General features: G+C 47.4%; 1 protein-coding gene across 1 annotated transcript in view; it reads right to left on the reverse strand.

The window, feature by feature from the left end:
* Positions 1 to 17,002, reverse strand: part of Zfhx3 (zinc finger homeobox 3) — a 243,177-nt gene that overhangs the window by 17,066 nt on the left and 209,109 nt on the right. Inside the window, 2 exon segments of the mRNA XM_048437325.3 lie at positions 10,292 to 10,492; positions 10,701 to 10,834. Coding sequence (XP_048293282.3) covers positions 10,292 to 10,492; positions 10,701 to 10,834 — 335 coding nt within the window.

Below are 17,002 nucleotides of genomic sequence, written 5' to 3' on the forward strand. Positions count from 1 at the left end.
TAATTAAATCATACCTAGGAAAGTACATGGTAATCTTGAAGCAGGGAGCATTGTAGCACTGTTTTCAAATGTATTCAGGCAAGGAGAGGAGGGGAGTCGGAGCAAAGGAAAGGGTAAGGAGAGAGGAGAACAAAGGAGAAAGCGAGGACATGCAGACACACTGGCAGATCTTCCAGGAAACACAGCAACCCTTTACAAGCCAAGAGCGCGCGCAAACAAGCATTCTCTGTAACTCACTGCAGTCAGAATTTCACCCAGAGCCTTTGTGCCTGAGGCCCACAGCATCAGAGGGAACCTGTACCCAGGATCCCAGCCATCCAGCTAATTCCGCACAGCCTTCTACAACAGGGCACCCTCCCTGACCTTGAGACTGGGCTGTTAGCCCCTAATGGAGCATTTCCATAATTAGCCCTGATCTAAGTAGCTACATTTTAGGTCAGATCCTCGGACTTTTTTTCTCTGCCTCCCTGCTGTGTGGCCAGAAGCCAGTCCCAACAACTTATCACAGGCCTTCGGTACCCAGGGAAAGGAATAAGGGCTCTCCATCTGAAAAGCAACAATCTCGCTAAGTTGCACACGCAACCCACCAGAGGCCACATCCTCAAAAAAAAAAAAAAATCAAATGATTCTCCCTTTCCCAGTAACGACCCATGCCCATAGCTCAGTCTGAGGTGGGACCTGTAGATCACCTACCTCATCGGGGAGGGGACGTGTGAAGTGAGGACATGGATGGGGTGCTGGAGGACCAAAAGGGAGAGTAGAAATGATCATATCTCATTGTATACATGTGTGACATTCTCAAGACTAAAAGGGGGAAAAATAACAGCATTCTCTCTTTGCCTGTCACGAGGCAGGAAAATCCAGCAGCAATAACAATTCCAAATGAATTAGAAACTGTCTTTAACTTGACAACTGGTGGAGAAGTAACATGGTAACGGGCCCCACCTGGAGGCCCTGCTGTACCAATCAGACAAAGCTTTGCTGCAAGAATAATTTCACTTAAGAGTTTTGATTAAAATTAATATTTAAAAGATGTTTTAATGACTGTAAGATCCCAGCCTTTCTCAAATAGCGACTGGCATGTTCTCTAGTGTCAACAAGTAGAGGGAACCCAAACAACTGTGGCCATTAACCAAAGAGAGGTCACATTTAGGTGTGTGACAGTTTTCTTTGGTCCCTTAAGCAACAGGTGAACCAGAGAAGGAAGGGTCCTGAGAAGCCCGGTGCTAGGAAGAGCAGGTGTACGGCAGGTGAATGGGAGGGGCATGGGCCCACCCCAAGACAGCTGCGCTGCACACACAGCCTGCGGCACCTGCTTAGAGCGCGCTGCTGCTGCTGCTGCTGCTGCTGCGCGGTTCAGGGTGGAGTGGAGACTGCCAAACTCATTCCGTCTATTTTCTTTTTAATAGAAAGCATTTCTGACCAGTGTGGTCGGGGAGTCCAGCGGGAATCCAAGGAGTGAAAGGTCACCGATTAATTTATAGTCTTCAGCCAAGGGGGAACACGAGGTGGGGGGTCAGAGGGGGAGAGAGGGAAGGGGAAAAAGAGCCACCACCACCACCTTTTTTCTCAGTTGTAGCTGCAGGATCAGTCCTTTTTGGGGATCTTTAGGAATTATGAAAAATGAATCATGAGAAATAAAAAAAAAGTCCTACAGAGTAAAAAAGAATAAAATTATCTAACACCTCAGCTGCACATCATTATAGAAAACCGTGGGCTTTTTATAGGCATTACAGTAAGGCAGACAACCCCTCTCACAGACTCAGTACGACGGATCAGTAATTGTTTTCATACACTTTAATTAGAAAAACTCAGATGGCTATGAATAATAATGGAAAAGAGAGACTTTTGCACTTGAAAGGTTGAAGTCAATCAAGTGTGAATGACGGCAAAAAAAAAGAGGGGGAAAAAAAAGACACCAATTCATCAGCCCTCTGTTGTCTCGCTGCGACTTTAATCATAATTCCTGATTGGGATTCAAGAAGGCAGTAAGCAGCGGTTCTTTGTCTGCCTTCACCTTCCATCAATTAACTCTCCCCGAAATATAATCATCAACCTCACGTGCTCCTTCGCATCTTAATCTGGCCTCCAAACCTGGAACTCCTGCCCCATGTGTGTTTAAGGAATGACTTTTATCTCCATGCCTTGTCTCATCTGCTCGATGCCTAACCTGTCCTGGGGAGGCGGGGAGGCAGCATGTAAAATTTAATAGGCAAGGAATCCCCAGGAGGCAAAGAGGAAGATCCCTGAAGGGAACTAAGGGTCTGTGTGTGCACACGCATCTGAACCAAGGTTGCTGAGGAAGCTGCTGCGCTGTGTAGACTACCCGTGGGCCCCCATCAGTTCCCAAACGTTAGGATTTCCAGGCCTGTGTCTCTTCCTCTTCCTCCTCTCAGTTTCCGGGGCTTTGCATCCCTCAGTGGTCACCATGGCCGCCAATGTTTTCCAATATTTGGCTCCTGGACCGCGTGGAAGGTTCAGAAGGTCACAGCCACAGTCCCTGTGGGCCTAGTACCTCAGTCCCTCAACTATGCTGAGTGAAGACCTGGGAAGACTTTCTCTCCCAGCGGGTGCATCAAAGCACAGTGTGCACAGCGGGCCAAACCTGGCCATGGCCCAAGTGCAGCAGCCATTCTACACATGGCCAGACCTCTGAGACCCTCCAATAACTGGACCCCACCACCGACTTTTCTGCAGGCCACACATAAATACACCTCGTCTTGCTCTCTGCCACCCCTTCTCCTCCTCAAGTGCTTGCCCTCCAGACCCACCCACACCTCTGAATACGGCCAGTACAACAATCAGCTCCGACACCTAGGCACATAGGACTGATATTTTTTTTTCTGATGACCATTTTGCGGCAGTTTGAATGATAAAAGTCTCCTGTAGGCAGACATATTTGAACAGTTGGTCTCTAGTTATTGGTGCTGTTTGGAGTCCGAGAAGGTGCAGCCTTGCTGGGAGAAGTAGATCACTAGGGGTGGACTTAGAGGATTTATTGCTTTACCCCACTTCCTGTTCTCTCTTCCCTACTCCCCCCCCCACCATGTTTGTGGTTGAGATGTGACCCCTCAGCTTCCCGTGCTTGCTGCCAGGATGGAGCCATAGTTGGAATAAACTCTCCCTCCCATAAACTGCTCTTGGTTGTGGTATTGTAGCACAGCACCAGGAACTATGATACCCGTTTATGTAGAAATACCAAACACATTAAGTCACATCTCTTGGCCAGGAATATTTAGATAGACTCAACATTAAGATAGAGTTCTTCCGGTTAGGAAAAAAAAAAAGATTGCTCCCCAAAAGATTGGCTTGGGCCATGGCCCTCTGCTCTCTTCCCATCTTCTCTGAGACAAATTAAGTATATTCCAGAATATGCTGAGGTGAAGGGAATGCTGGGAGAAACCACTGGCTGAGAAGGAGGTACTGAAAATATGGAAACAGAGGCTTTAAAAATCTTCCTAACAAGTGAACAGGCATTATGGCTGGAAAGAGAAACGGGGCGTCCGACTCCAAGGCTAAAATCCAATCCTCCCTCACACGTGACAACAGAACCCAAAGGGTGTCGCATCAAGTCAAGAAGCAATTCCAAGGCATCTCGCCAGCCACCGGGCAGAATCTCTGCTTCTGCTGGCGAGATGCAGTGGCAAGACAGGGTTCCTGCTCCCAAGAAGCACACCACCCAGAGTCGCCTGGGAGAGAAACCTCAACCTCTCAGGATGTCCAGTGAAAATGGCAGCCTCCAAGACAGACATTTGTGAACACAGAATACCTCACACAATCTCAAGGAATCGAAGGTTCCCTAATGGGAAAATCTATGGACTCAGGTGAATCTCCCTTGGCCAACTAGAAATGGAGACATGGGTTCATGAATGTACCTACGTCTAATCTCTTCCTAGTTCAGTATTTTGGATTGTAAATAAATCCCTTTCAAGATTCTGTGTGGTGAGTGGACCTCAAAGAACCAAGGATGCATCCTGTATACCCAGGGTCTTAGTAGTTCTGGTCCCCACCATGGTTTGAAGGGATTGCTGCTGTTTGTCGTTTCTTTGGGAAAACTGCAGTCAGACAGATTCACCAGCCTGCAGGTCATGGGTGTTGAAAGTCTACATTCAACACCATGTTTAGCTCAGGTTACACTTTACTAGCTCTCCATGGTAGTAAGAAATCCTTCAATCTGTTAAGGCTTGATGTGAGATTCCCCTCTGTATGCTGTGAATACCACTGGTTAATAAAGAAACTGTCTTGGCCCTTCACAGGGCAGAATAGTGGTAGGCAGGGAAAACTAAACTGAATCCTGGGAGAAAGGAGGCGGAGTCAGAGAGAAGCCATGTAGCTCCGCCAGAGACAGATACCCGAACTTTACCTGGTCAGCCACAGCCTTGTGGTGATACACAGATTAATAGAAATGGGTTAGATTAATAAGTAAGAGCTAGCCAATAAGAAGCTAGAGCTAACAGGCCAAGCAATGTTTTAAATAATAAAGCTTCTGTGTGATTGTTTTGGGTCTGAGCGGCCGGGCAGCCGGGAAACAAACAAGCAGCCTCTTTACAACAAAGACTACCTCGAGATGAGGCAGCCTAGGTTAGATCAATACAATCAACACCTTCCATACGCTGAACATAGAGCTATCGTCTCAGGAACCCTGAGGAACCTGGTGTCAGTCTTCACTGAGCAAGCATCCTCTGAAAGGCTAACTACCTAGCGAGCATCCTCTGAAAGGCTAACTACCCAGAGAGCATCCTCTGAAAGGCTAACTACCCAGAGAGCATCCTCTGAAAGGCTAACTACCCAGGTGACAGGCAGATTTGCCAAGACCTAGATTTCCAGGAAAGCCTCAAAGCCAGCACTCTTCAGTGGAAATCAACACGACAGCGGGCAGAAGACCGGAAGCCTTAGGATAAATCTCCTGAGGTTTGGACTGAGTCACCCTCTACGTCCTGGTCAATGAAGTACAGGTTCTGTCTCAAAACTCTAGGCGTGAGCTTAAAACTTCACTGCTTTCAGCGCTGGACTCGTTAGTGCTGAATGAAGTTGCTGCCTGGTGAGAGGAAGCAGGTACCAGCTCTCTTCTGCCCTGTGTAGACCCCACTTGGCCTACCAGCCATTTGCATCCAACAACCCTGGGCCCCACTCACAGCAGAGCCTGAAGCACCCCCTCCCTTACTTCCTTCTCACCGCAGGTGAGACACGGCAGCACAGTCTCCACGGGACCTTGTCTCTGTCTATGGGTCGTCTTAAAAATAATATGAACAGCATACCTTTAAATTTTATTGTTTTAAGATACAGAATGATATACATAGTCCAAGGCAAGCCTTCAGCTCATAATCCTACTGTCTGAGTGCTGGCATGGTAAGGATGTATGCCACTTGGCCTACTTTCAAAAGAGTTTGACATATACAACTGTACAAATGTATGGGGCTCAACATGAAGTTTCAAAACACATATACTCCGTACTGATCAAATGAGGGTCTTGGCATATTCATCTCCTCAAATATTTATCATTTCTTCAGGAAGCACTGAAAGGCTTCTATTTGAAAAATCTACTGCCGTGGACGGTCGCTGGCCTACTGTGCCAGAGGACACTGGGGCCCACTCTTCTGCCTACCTGTACCTCTGAATTCACTGGAGAGCCCCTCTCCCTCCTCCCCACCACTTTCCTTTCCAAAATGGCTCCTACGTGGCTGTTTATATAGTTATTTATAATGCCTAAAACCTACACACACACACACACACACACACACACACACACACACACCAACAAAACTGTAGGCTACACTAACATTTATGCAGACCAGAATAAAAACATAGACCAGAACCTGAGTTTAAAAACTGAGAATGAGAAAGACTGCTAAGACGGAGGGGGGTGGGGGGTGAGACAAGAAACACAAACAGTTATACACGTGCATGTGTGTACACACAGACGAGAGAGCTGGGGAAGAAAGAATTGGAGAGCATAGCTTCATTAGACCCCGAGAGGCAGGCAGTGGCAATATACCAAGGTCACTTCTAATTTAGACCATCTAATTGGCAAACAGGCTCCAAATGGCTATCATCTCACAGGGCTTGGAATTAATGAAGCCCGATTATTTTCATTACCTTCCTCTGAGATGGAGACAAAGTGAAAGAGCTGACATGCTGGTGGGTGTGAGAGCCCCGGGGCCAGGGGGAGCACAAGAGCCCCCTTGTGGGGGAGGGGGAAGCTTGCCCCCGAGATCCCCACATGCATGGAGTGGAGAGAGAGTCAGAGATGCTGTCTAAAGATCACAGGAGACAAAACTATTGTCCCCAGAAGAGAGGCTGGGAGAAAACCCAGGCGAGGCAGGGCCAGAAAGACAGGAGGGACATCTGGGCGTGTCTAAAACACGGAATAATGGTGGACCAGGAAAGAGGAGGAAGAGGGAGGGCTACAGGAAAAGGTGTTCCTGGCTCGGCCTCACTGCAGCTGTGAGGTCCCATTTTGTTAAGTGATTAAGGAACAAAGAAAATGTCGCCACATTAATGATCTAGGATCCCAGTGCTATGTCCTGTCACTTAGAAGACTCTGATCAATTAGAATGATTTAAGAGTATTGAAATGCATGGTGGGTGGTCTTTCCCATTCTTATTTAGGACCAAGAAACATGTGTCCCTGGGTGCTTGTCCTCCTCCACCTCCAAATAAGAAAAACACAGGGACAGGGTAGAAAAGCCAAGGTTTCCCCTAATCTGAAGCCTCGGCGGACCTGGGAATAAGACCTGGTTTCTTGAAATCAATACGGGGGTGGGGATTGCCCAGCCAAATGCAGAGGGGCCCTTATCTCATCGCTCTACAGCTGGAGAGATCCCCTCCTCTCCTCATTAAAAAGATCCTGTCTGAGCCGTTTCCAACAGGCCACGCAGAAGTGAGGGCTGTGGGTGCGGCTTCCACAGTGGAGGGCCGGGGCCGCAAACCTTGCCAGCGGAGAGCATTTTCCAAGCCCCCTCATCAGTAAAAAGAAGGGGACCCATGGAAGACATAGATATGAGATGCAGAGCATAAGCAAGCAGCTGTTACCATAGCAACAGACATATTAGACACTGCAGGTTCCTGAAAGCTGTCTGATAAGGTATTATTAAATGAAGCCTCCTCAAAACACTCTCCATTTACAACGGAACGGAAAAGACACTGCGCAAAAAGTCATCTATTTCCATTTATCGGGGCAGAATCTACTTTCAGATGGGCTGAAACCCAATACGAGCCACTTCCTGAGACTTTAGACCGAGGCACTGAATAAAAATTCTTCAGAACGCCCAGCTTTAGATACCCTGGATGGAGCCCGCATCCACTGGGAGGTGGTGTTATCTGGGAGACTTTGCCAGCGTTTCCTATTCAGCAGCCAACACTGCTGGACTGAGCTGCTCTCCTCACTGCCATTCGCCTTGCCGTCCAGGATCCGAGAGACACGACAGGACTTCCTCCTCTTGGAGGCTGAGCGGGCAGACACGCTGGCTACCCCTTGACGGGGACACCCAGGACGCAGACTTGGTGTCGAGGCACCCTCGTCACATCGCTTTCTGAGTGCCTGCTCCACTTGGCTAAACGCACAAACAGATAAACTGTCAGGAAGCCTAACCAATACTTTCCCAGGGCCAATCTCCTAATAAAATTACTGTGAAATGCCCTTCAGGGACAGGATTTGCAGCCACAGGTTCATTAGCATCACTTAGTTGTGGAACGACTGCAAATTCTGTTTTAACACCAAACTTTTCAGAACAGCAGCTCTGGCACCGGGCCAAGACTAGTAGCCTAGTCATGAACGAGGATTCTGGGTTCACCCTAGAGAGTGGTTGCAGACTCCCCCTAGCCCTTGTGGTTCATCTGCTCGGGATCGAGAAGGAAACACATCACTTGTGAAACCATCCTCACGATCGGAAGAACCGGTCCCTGGGACAGCCACGTCACGACTCCAGCTTCCCAGGAAGACAGCGGCGCATTCAAGCGCCCCCACACATGCTCTGAAGTGGAGGGAGGCACTTAGACACTCAAGCGTCCTACGACTCTCGCCTTTCCTTCACAATCTATTACCCACCGATACCAGCAAGCTCATTTCCTGGAACCAGCACGTTTCCCATAATTTGCACACTTCTCAGAAATGTCTAGAAAACATCTCTATTGTCTTTGGAAAGATGAGGCACGTGAGGTTTCTGTGCAAAGCATAGGGTTCGGGGCAGTGGTTTCTGCTACACAATCTCACCAACGGGGGTTCGAGAACAAGCCAGTCATCTAGTTCTCCAGGTGTAGTGTGCATTCCCTGGCGCTGTCATGCAAGCTTCTGGATCCGCTCACTGCGACCAGGAGGGCCCGTAACAGGGCTTATTGAGTTTTAGTGTGCACAGAGCAGGCTGGGGTAGCTCTGGGCTTCTTTTCATTGCTCTTTAAAAGGCTGAAAATCACTTCTTGACAAAAGTGCTATTTAGTGGGTACCTTCTTTTTATTTATTATCTATCTATCTTCTATCTATCTATCTATCTATCTATCTATCTATCTATCTATCTATCTATCTATCTATCTATCTATCTATCTATTTAGTGGGTACCTTCTTGAACTACCTGAGGGATTGGGACCCAAGCAACACTGCAGTAATAACTGCCCTTGAAGATTCCTACTGGCAAAGATTCATAGCGATCACGAAAATTACCACTTAAAATTTGCCTTTCTGGCTCTGTTATAAAACAGGACCACTTAAGCTGGCTGGTGGTGGTGCACACCTTTAATCCCAGCACTCCAGAGGCAGAGGCAGAAGGATCTCTGTGAGCTCGAGGCCAGCCTGGTTTACAAAGTGAGTTCCAGGACACCCAGGCTGACACAGAGAAACCCTGCCTTAAACATCAAAATAAATAAATAAAACACAAACATGACCAACACTGGATATCTGGAACACAACTTACATGCTAGCAGAGGGAGGTAAAACTATATTTTACTATCTAATGTATACGAGGCATGGAGATTCAGGTCCACAGTTGCTATACTAGATTCATATTAAACAACAAAAATAACCGTCCAAGCAGAAGAAAAATGTAGCTAAGTAAAGAGGATGATTATTTCCCACGCCTCTTCTCGTTCCTTCAGTTTCCAGGGTTCTGGGCGCGCAGAAAGTGAGATGAGGCCCGGGAAAAACCCTTCTTATTTCCACAGCTGGTGGGAATGGCCTGGGAAAACCGCCGCACAGAAACCGTCCCCTAGCCAGGAGGAAGATCCAATCCACTTACAGGGAATCTTTCCCTGGAATTTGCCAGCCTATCTGAAAATGCCCATGGAAAGTGAATTCATGCTTGAAAGCTCTCTGGACGGAAGCTTAGCCTACGCTACTTTAGAGTTTTCCATTGGCTGTTTCCTGTTCTCTTGGTATGTCAATCATCACAACTAAACATCCTTACACAACACGACTCATTAATTTTACATAGCCAAATGGAATTGGAAATGCCCTCGAATTTCGGGCATTGCAACCTGCCTGTTCAACATGGGACTCAGAATGGACCACTTCTTTGGGAATTTCCACATGAACCATCAATTGTGTTGGCTTGCTATCCCACTGCTGGACCAGTGCTCGTTCCGAGGTGGGAATAAGCTCTGCTGTTTCTCCCACAGTGACCAGAAAGGACTTTCCTAGCTGTCCTAGCGTCGCCGAAAGTATGACATTGCTACCAGGCACAGTGTTTTGAAGTTTTCACACTACGGTTAGTACCAATCTTTCGGCCATGTCTATGAGGGCACTTAAAAGTCAGCCTTTCAATGCATGCGGGCACAACAGTACTATATTCAGATGTAAAGCCTGCATTCATGAACCAGCATGTCATGTCATACCCAAATGGATGACGTTCCTCCTCTGAGAACAACTAGAGAAGGTCTCACATTCCAGCGTTATACCCGGAAGTTATACCCACCTTATACCCACGTGGGTTTGAATCTCAGCTGACAAGTGACACATGGGCTTGAGTGACTTTGTTAAGACTCAGTTTCCCCATCTGTTCATGGGGATGTGCCAAAATTCTTCAAACAGAGTTGGCTATGAGGGTGAAAAGGGTCATAATGAATGGGGAGCCAGACGGACCCCAGACTGTGCAGTAAAGACCTGGAGTCTAAACAACGACTCCTGGAATCGGGGCCACAACCCTGCCACACTGACACCAAGTGCAAGATGGGAACAGCAAAACCTTAGTCACGGAACTGGAACAATTTCTTCACCCTGGCTTTCTTGGCCAATAGGCAGATCTTGCTCATGTGACTGCCTGACTTTTGACTTCTGAAGGAAGAAGAGGCACAGGCCGCCTTACCGTCATAATGAGCTTCTCCACGCAGTCGGGGGCCACACTGTGGAGGTGGGTAAGGTGCAGCTGGAGGTGGATCTTGTTGTTGAGCATGTCTTGGCACAGGGGACAGCGGAGCATGGGTTGCACCGAGTGCTGCGTCATGGCATGCACCCGCAGCCGGTTCACGTCAGCGTTGCTGTACTTGCAGTAGGGACATTGGTACATCTGTGGGAACACACCCGCCACTCAGACGGAATCCTCTGTTCCCTTCCAGAACGGTGTCTGGCCCTTCCCCAAGCACCCTGAAATTCATACCCACCAACATCTAAAATAACCACACCCAAACAACATTCACTCCCATCAACATCCACGGCACCCCACACAGCACCTAACCCCCACCCCCGACCCATGACAGCAGACCCCTCTGGCCCACCTGTTCTGGTTTAACCTCTTCTGATGTTTTCGGCCTCTTCGAAGAGGGCGGAGTCTCGGAGCTACCTGGGAAGGAGATGCGCTTGGAGGCTGCAGGAGACTCTGTCAACTCCTTCTCTGCCTGACTGGATGACGCTAAAAGAGAAAGTAGAAGATGCAATACCGTAGTCATAGCAGGTTGTCTGGAGGGGGCTTTGTGCTGCACTCTGGGACAGCACAGGAAGAATGGCTTACCATGCACGCTGAGAAAAGCCCTGTGTGCTTCTCCCGGCGCCACCCCCACCCGGACCCATGAATTCCTGGTACTCCCTCAACAACTGAACGTTGGACAGAGAAGGAAAGAACTATAGTCAAGGGCCCTGGTGTCAGGCTGGTCTAAATTCAGTCTCTTCTTAATGTCCCACTACCTAAACACAGACTGCCGCGTTATATGAGGTTGGGGGAGAAAGGCACAGGTGGCAAAGCCTCACCAAATGCTTCACCAGCCTGAGTACCAGACACACCGCAGAACTGAACAACTATGTGCTCCCAACTATACGGCCACACTTCCTGGGATCACGACAGTGCCACAGGCTTAGTGGACAGCTGCGTATTAACGTGTTAAAACTTCAATCCAGATTCAGCGGTTTGCTGGTGTGTGTGTGGGGGGGTAACTGAGGACTGCAGTGAGCGAGGGCGTGGCCCCGAGGTGAGGCTGAGGCGATGCTGCAGAAGATGAGGGTCCTTCAGAGTGGCTGGAAAGAGGCCAGTGTCCTTCCCGCTCACAAACCATTACAAGCCATATTGCCCTTGCCTGTGCCACTAAAAGTCAAAAGAAGACACCCCCCCCCAGACAATACATGCGGAGGGGCACATGAGGCTTGAATATCACATAGTAGGGACAGAAGGGCTGGCAGAAGGATTTGCAGGAAGCAGAGAGAAGGACCTAGGAGATCTTGGTGAAGACATAATTGGGCTCAAGGTTGAATGGGGAGAAAAAAGGCTCCTCTAGAGGAAACAGAGATTCCTAGGTGGCTGGGTTTGCTCATCCCAATACTCCTTGCCAACAAAGGATGTGAAATTCCACTTTTTCTAGAATGTTACTTAAAGCAGTATGGAAAAAACAAAACAAACCAAAAACAAAAACAAACCAAAAACAAAACAGAAAATGGGAATCCATATTTACCAGTGGTGGGGCTGTAAATTAATACATGCATTATGGAAATGAGGTTCCTCAAAGAATTAAAAGTAGAACTACCGTCTGCCCCAGATACTGTTCCTGGGCACACACCCGGAGAAGTCCATACCTGACCACCGGGATGTGTGCACCCTGGTGTTTATGGCTGGCTGTTCACTATAGCAAGGGAATGGAACCAACCTTGCTGTCCATCAGCAGGTGGGTGGATAATGGAAATATGGTACCATATATAAAATGGAGTGTAATTCATCTCCAAAGAAAAATGAACTCATAACATCCACAAGAAAATAGATGGATTTAGATCGTATAATAGTAAGCAAAGTCACCCAATCTCAAAGCCAAAGCTACACATTCTCTCTCACATGCAGATCCGAGCCTATAATGTGTGTGTGTGTGAATATATGTTAACAGAGGTCCGTGCAGGTACAGAGAGAGGCGGGAAGGAGAGTAAGGAAGGCAGACATTAAATAATGAAGGGCGGGAGACAGATAAAGGACACATTCATCGCCATGGAGGGTATAAAGCTACGTGTCTATTTCTAACTCTGTTGCGGATTTTTCAGCCTTCTGCAGCGGCGAAGAGCATAAAATGCAATTGACAGTGAAAGTAGGAAGTGAATCCCACCCCACTCCCCGCCACGCACATGCACACAGCTTCAGAACAGTTGCTCCAACTGTGACGTTGACAGACGCGTATGTGCTGGGTCTGGGCAAGAGCTTGTGTGAGTGGCTTCCTTGTGGCTGCCGATGCTTTCCATCTGCAAGCTCTTTGAAATAATTTTATATAAAAAACTGAAAATGTGCATCACTGCCATTACAAACGATATGGCTCAGCATTAAGTCACTGTTTTAGGAAGCTCAAGTTGTACTCCATGGTAAAACAGATTTCTGTCTCACTCTCTGTTATTTGACATGTATTTTTACTTTATATTCAACCTTGAAACCACTTCTGCTGGGGACATGAAGGTACTGTCATTATAGAGGTGTGTTTTCTTAAAAATTTGTATTGTATTAAATTTTCTTTACTTAGTCTCTCTCTCTCTCTCTCTCTGTGTGTGTGTGTGTGTGTGTGTGTGTGTGTAGCACATGCTTGCATCATGTGCACGTGTGTACATAAAGACCAGAGGGTGCTTGGCAGGAGCTGGTTCTCATCTTTCAACATGGGGGACCTGGATTTTGAACTCGGCTTGTGAGGCTTGGTGACAAGTGCCTTCGTCCACTGAACTGCATACTTTAATAATAAATTATTCTTAAAAAAATAAATTTTATTCATCGAAATCATAAGGCCATACATAAAATTTTTTTTGAATTGCCAAATACAAGAAATATTCCAGGAAGTTGAGGCTCTTCCCAGAATGTATATTTTGTGACCTTTAACCCTGGTATCTTGGTAACCTGGTCTGAAGTTTGCAGGGCATCTATTATTTAAAAAGTACAAGGGCAGGCATATTACACACAGACCCCTTCCTCCTCCCGGCACAGATTCATAACAGTATTTTAATCTGTCTCGGATCGACTTCAAACCCATTCTGCTCTTAATGGGAGTTATTCGTTTTCAGTTGAAAGGTGATACATGACGGCTGGATATTTAATGTGATGGACTGGCTGCTGATTAACTGGGTGCTGTAACACAGTTCCCCCATGGCCCATTTCCCAGCTCCTGGCCCCCAGCAGGCCCTGGCGTGGGACAGCCCCAGCAAGAACACTTCCCCAGCTGTAAGATTTCTTTCTGCCATGAGCAGGTTCCTCATCTCCCACCCCACTATTCTTCAAGTACACGCTACAGACAGTGAGCGGAAGCCACCAATGATATGCTCTTTACAGGCTTACTGTCCATCCACTGCAGTGTGGCTGACCCCCGGCCCCCACTGTGAAGTTGGGGGTGGGAGCTCATGAGCTTCTTCCCATTCCCTACTAGAATGTTGACTGGCTGGATCTTGAGCAGGTGTCGTGGTGGCAACCACACCTGCTGTGTGTGTGTTCATGGCTGCGGTGGATCCATCGTGTCCAGAAGATACTGTTTCGTTTTGGCCTTATACCCAGAAGTACACAGACGGCACAAATTGGAGTCAATGATGATGATGATGATGATGATGATGATGATGATGATGATGATGATGATGAAATAATAACACAGGACATGAAGTTGGGAGGGGTGGGAGACGGAGTTGGATCTTGGAGGAGCTAAGCGAAGGAGTTGAGGGTGAATATTATCCAAATACATTGTATGAAATTCTCAAAGAATTCCTAAAAATATTTTTAAAGCTTAGTTGTTCCAAGTCATCTTCTTTGTGCCCTTAGTTCCATCCCTAAGTGGTGAGGCATTAGATTAGGCTCAGAACTTACGCTAGGGAAGAAGAGAGCCTCCTTCCAGCAGAGGCAACCAGGATCCAGGTGCTACTCCTGGTGCCCATCCCTGCCCAGGCGTGTTTGCTATGGGACAATGGTACAGCCCACTAAAGGCCTCCATCACTTGCCACCCTGCTACGAGAAGAGACAACTGATTGGCTGCTCAACAGTATAAATGAATGAGCAACGAGACTGAGACCACCCAGCTCATCTCAGGCTTTCAGAGCTGAATAGCAAACACTAGGGCAGCCTCAGCTTCTTTGAAGGACCAGAGTCCGTCCTCTTCCTTCAGCCGGAACACAGGAAGTGTGGTGAGGTGGCAGAGGTGAGAACTCTGGTACCTGAAGCTACTATTCTTTCCCTTGGGGGGGTGGTGGTGGGGATCTTTGCTGCCCTTCTTCCCCCACAAACCCCCAACCGCTCTGGGATCCGAAAGCTCCTTTTGCCACCCTGAACTACAGAGCTGTTACAAAGGGTTTGAAAACAATTAAATCAAACTGGCACTTGGGCTCCCTCAGCCCCTTTTCTTCCCAGAAACACAACAGTCTGGCTATGTATGAAATATTATACCTACAGGTACACAAACTTCCGGCTTATCTTCTTTCTACCCAGGACGACTTAACATTATTACTAAATAAAATCTGCCCAGAAGTGGACATTAGACCCCCACAGCTCACCAAGTCCTTTATTTAAAAGAAAAGAGGGAGGGAGGAGGGAGGAAGAGAGAGGAGGAGGAGGAGAGAGAGAGAAAGAGAGAGAGGAGGGAGGGAGGGAAAGAGAGAGAAGGGAGGGAGAGAAGGGAGGAGAGAACGAGGGAGGGAGAGAGGGAGGGAGAGAGGGAGGGAGGAAGGGAGGAAGGGAGAAGACAAGCATATACTCAGTCTCCTGCATGTACCTTCAAGGTGTGGCGAGACTGCTCCTCAGAGTCAGGCCAAGTAGATCTGACACTAGCCCCTCCCTCACTTGACCTCAGACATAAAATCCAATTCCTAGCAAGACTGGGTTAGAACTCTTTGTATAATTTCTGCATGTAGCCAACAGTTCTCCATCAACATGAGGAGAGGAGGAGGTATGACCACCAGGAGAGAAAGGGCTGTGGTTCTCTGCTCTGAAGACATCTCTACATTCTATCTTAAACTCTAGAAAAGGATGTGACAATATAGAAAACACCATTTAAAAACATCAATGGCTGGTCACTCTCAGTCTTCTCTGATGTCATGGCAGTGAGGAGGAAACAGATGAACTTCAGAAACATGGCTTCCACTATCAGTGCCTGGGATCTTTGCAGCTAACGGGCAGCAACAACAGAAACCGCCTGATGTTGTCTTTATAAGAATGATTAAACGAAGGGGAAACAATCAGGCCAGGCATGGAGGCATAGCTACTTAAAGGGCGGAAGCAGTAGGACTTTGTAGGTTTCAGGCCAGCCTGAGCAACTTAGCGAGACTCTGTCAAAAATAAAGTCCAGGGGATGTAGCCCGGGGTGGAGGGCTTGCCTAGCATGCGCCAGACACTCAATTGCTAATACCTGGGCTGGGGATGAGGAAACAAATGAGCAAAAACTGGGTATTATACAGTAGGGCATGATCTAATAAGTGATTGCACTGCCATTCCTGTGTGTATTACAGATATTAAAATGATTGTTATGAAAAAATCAGAAGTACAAGTCAGAGAAGATGAAATGTACATTATACTGTGTTATAGATAAACCATAAGAATTGGAGGGAAAAAATAGAAAGTTATCATATTTAGGTAACAGCATCCGGTTAATTTCCTAAGTTTGTTGTGTAGCTACATCATTTTAAATATTATAATTAAGTGACTTAGCACTTAAATTCAGCTGTCCATGTAAAGTGGGTATTTGGATCCATGCTGTGTAAAACAGCAGGGTTTTTTTTTTCTTTACTTTGCTGTTTAAGGCAGGATTGTTTGTTTTTCCCCCTTTTGGCACTTATGTCATATGAAATACTTGAAATCTCCATGAATCCTCACAGGAAACATGCTGGGCTCCCAGCAATGCAAAGGAATGCGGTACGGAGTCAAGGGACGGCGCACACGGTGCATGGCACACTACCTAAGGCAAGGCAGATGAGATTCAGGTACAGGGGAAAGCTGGGCAGAACCGCTACTAACCCTAACAGGTCACGCGTACAGACTCAGGAGCTGGGAGTTAGGGTTGCCCTGCCCAGCTTACCCAGCAGACACCAGCATGTCGCTGTCACAGCTTCAGAAGTGTTTCTAGAGTTCAGCTTCCTGTCACAGGCTCCTAGGTCGTGGTGGGCGGGGCCACTAAACCTGACAAGGACAAACACTGAAAGGTGGTGGCCTGATTCCTGCTTCTCTGTCAGAGGCCATGAGATTCCTCTACATTCAAGGGGGAAACACGGCTTTGCGCATGACTTCTTGGGGAGGGGGGAACCATTTGTGAACGGAGACATCCACCTCTATATATTATTCGGCCTTATCGCATTTGTCTGGCAAGTATTTATTTAACGTCTAAAAATAATTATCAGTATGTTTTATTAATTATTAATAATTAGTAGTAAGTTATTGCTCTTCCATTCATGAGAAGAGAAGGAAGAAAGCTCATTTGAATTCATGAAAGTTTGCTTGTAGTTTTCTTTTTCTTTTCTCTCTCTCTCTCTCTCTCTCTCTCTCTCTCTCTCTCTCTCTCTCTCTCTCTGCCTCTCTCTTTCCTTTTTGGAGATAGGGTCTCTCCATGTAGTCCTGGCTGTCTTGGAGTTCTCTATGTAGACCAGGCTGGCCTTGAACTCACAG

Source organism: Myodes glareolus, chromosome 22, assembly GCF_982192425.1.
Source record: "Myodes glareolus chromosome 22, mMyoGla1.1, whole genome shotgun sequence".
Classification (NCBI taxonomy): domain Eukaryota; kingdom Metazoa; phylum Chordata; class Mammalia; order Rodentia; family Cricetidae; genus Myodes; species Myodes glareolus.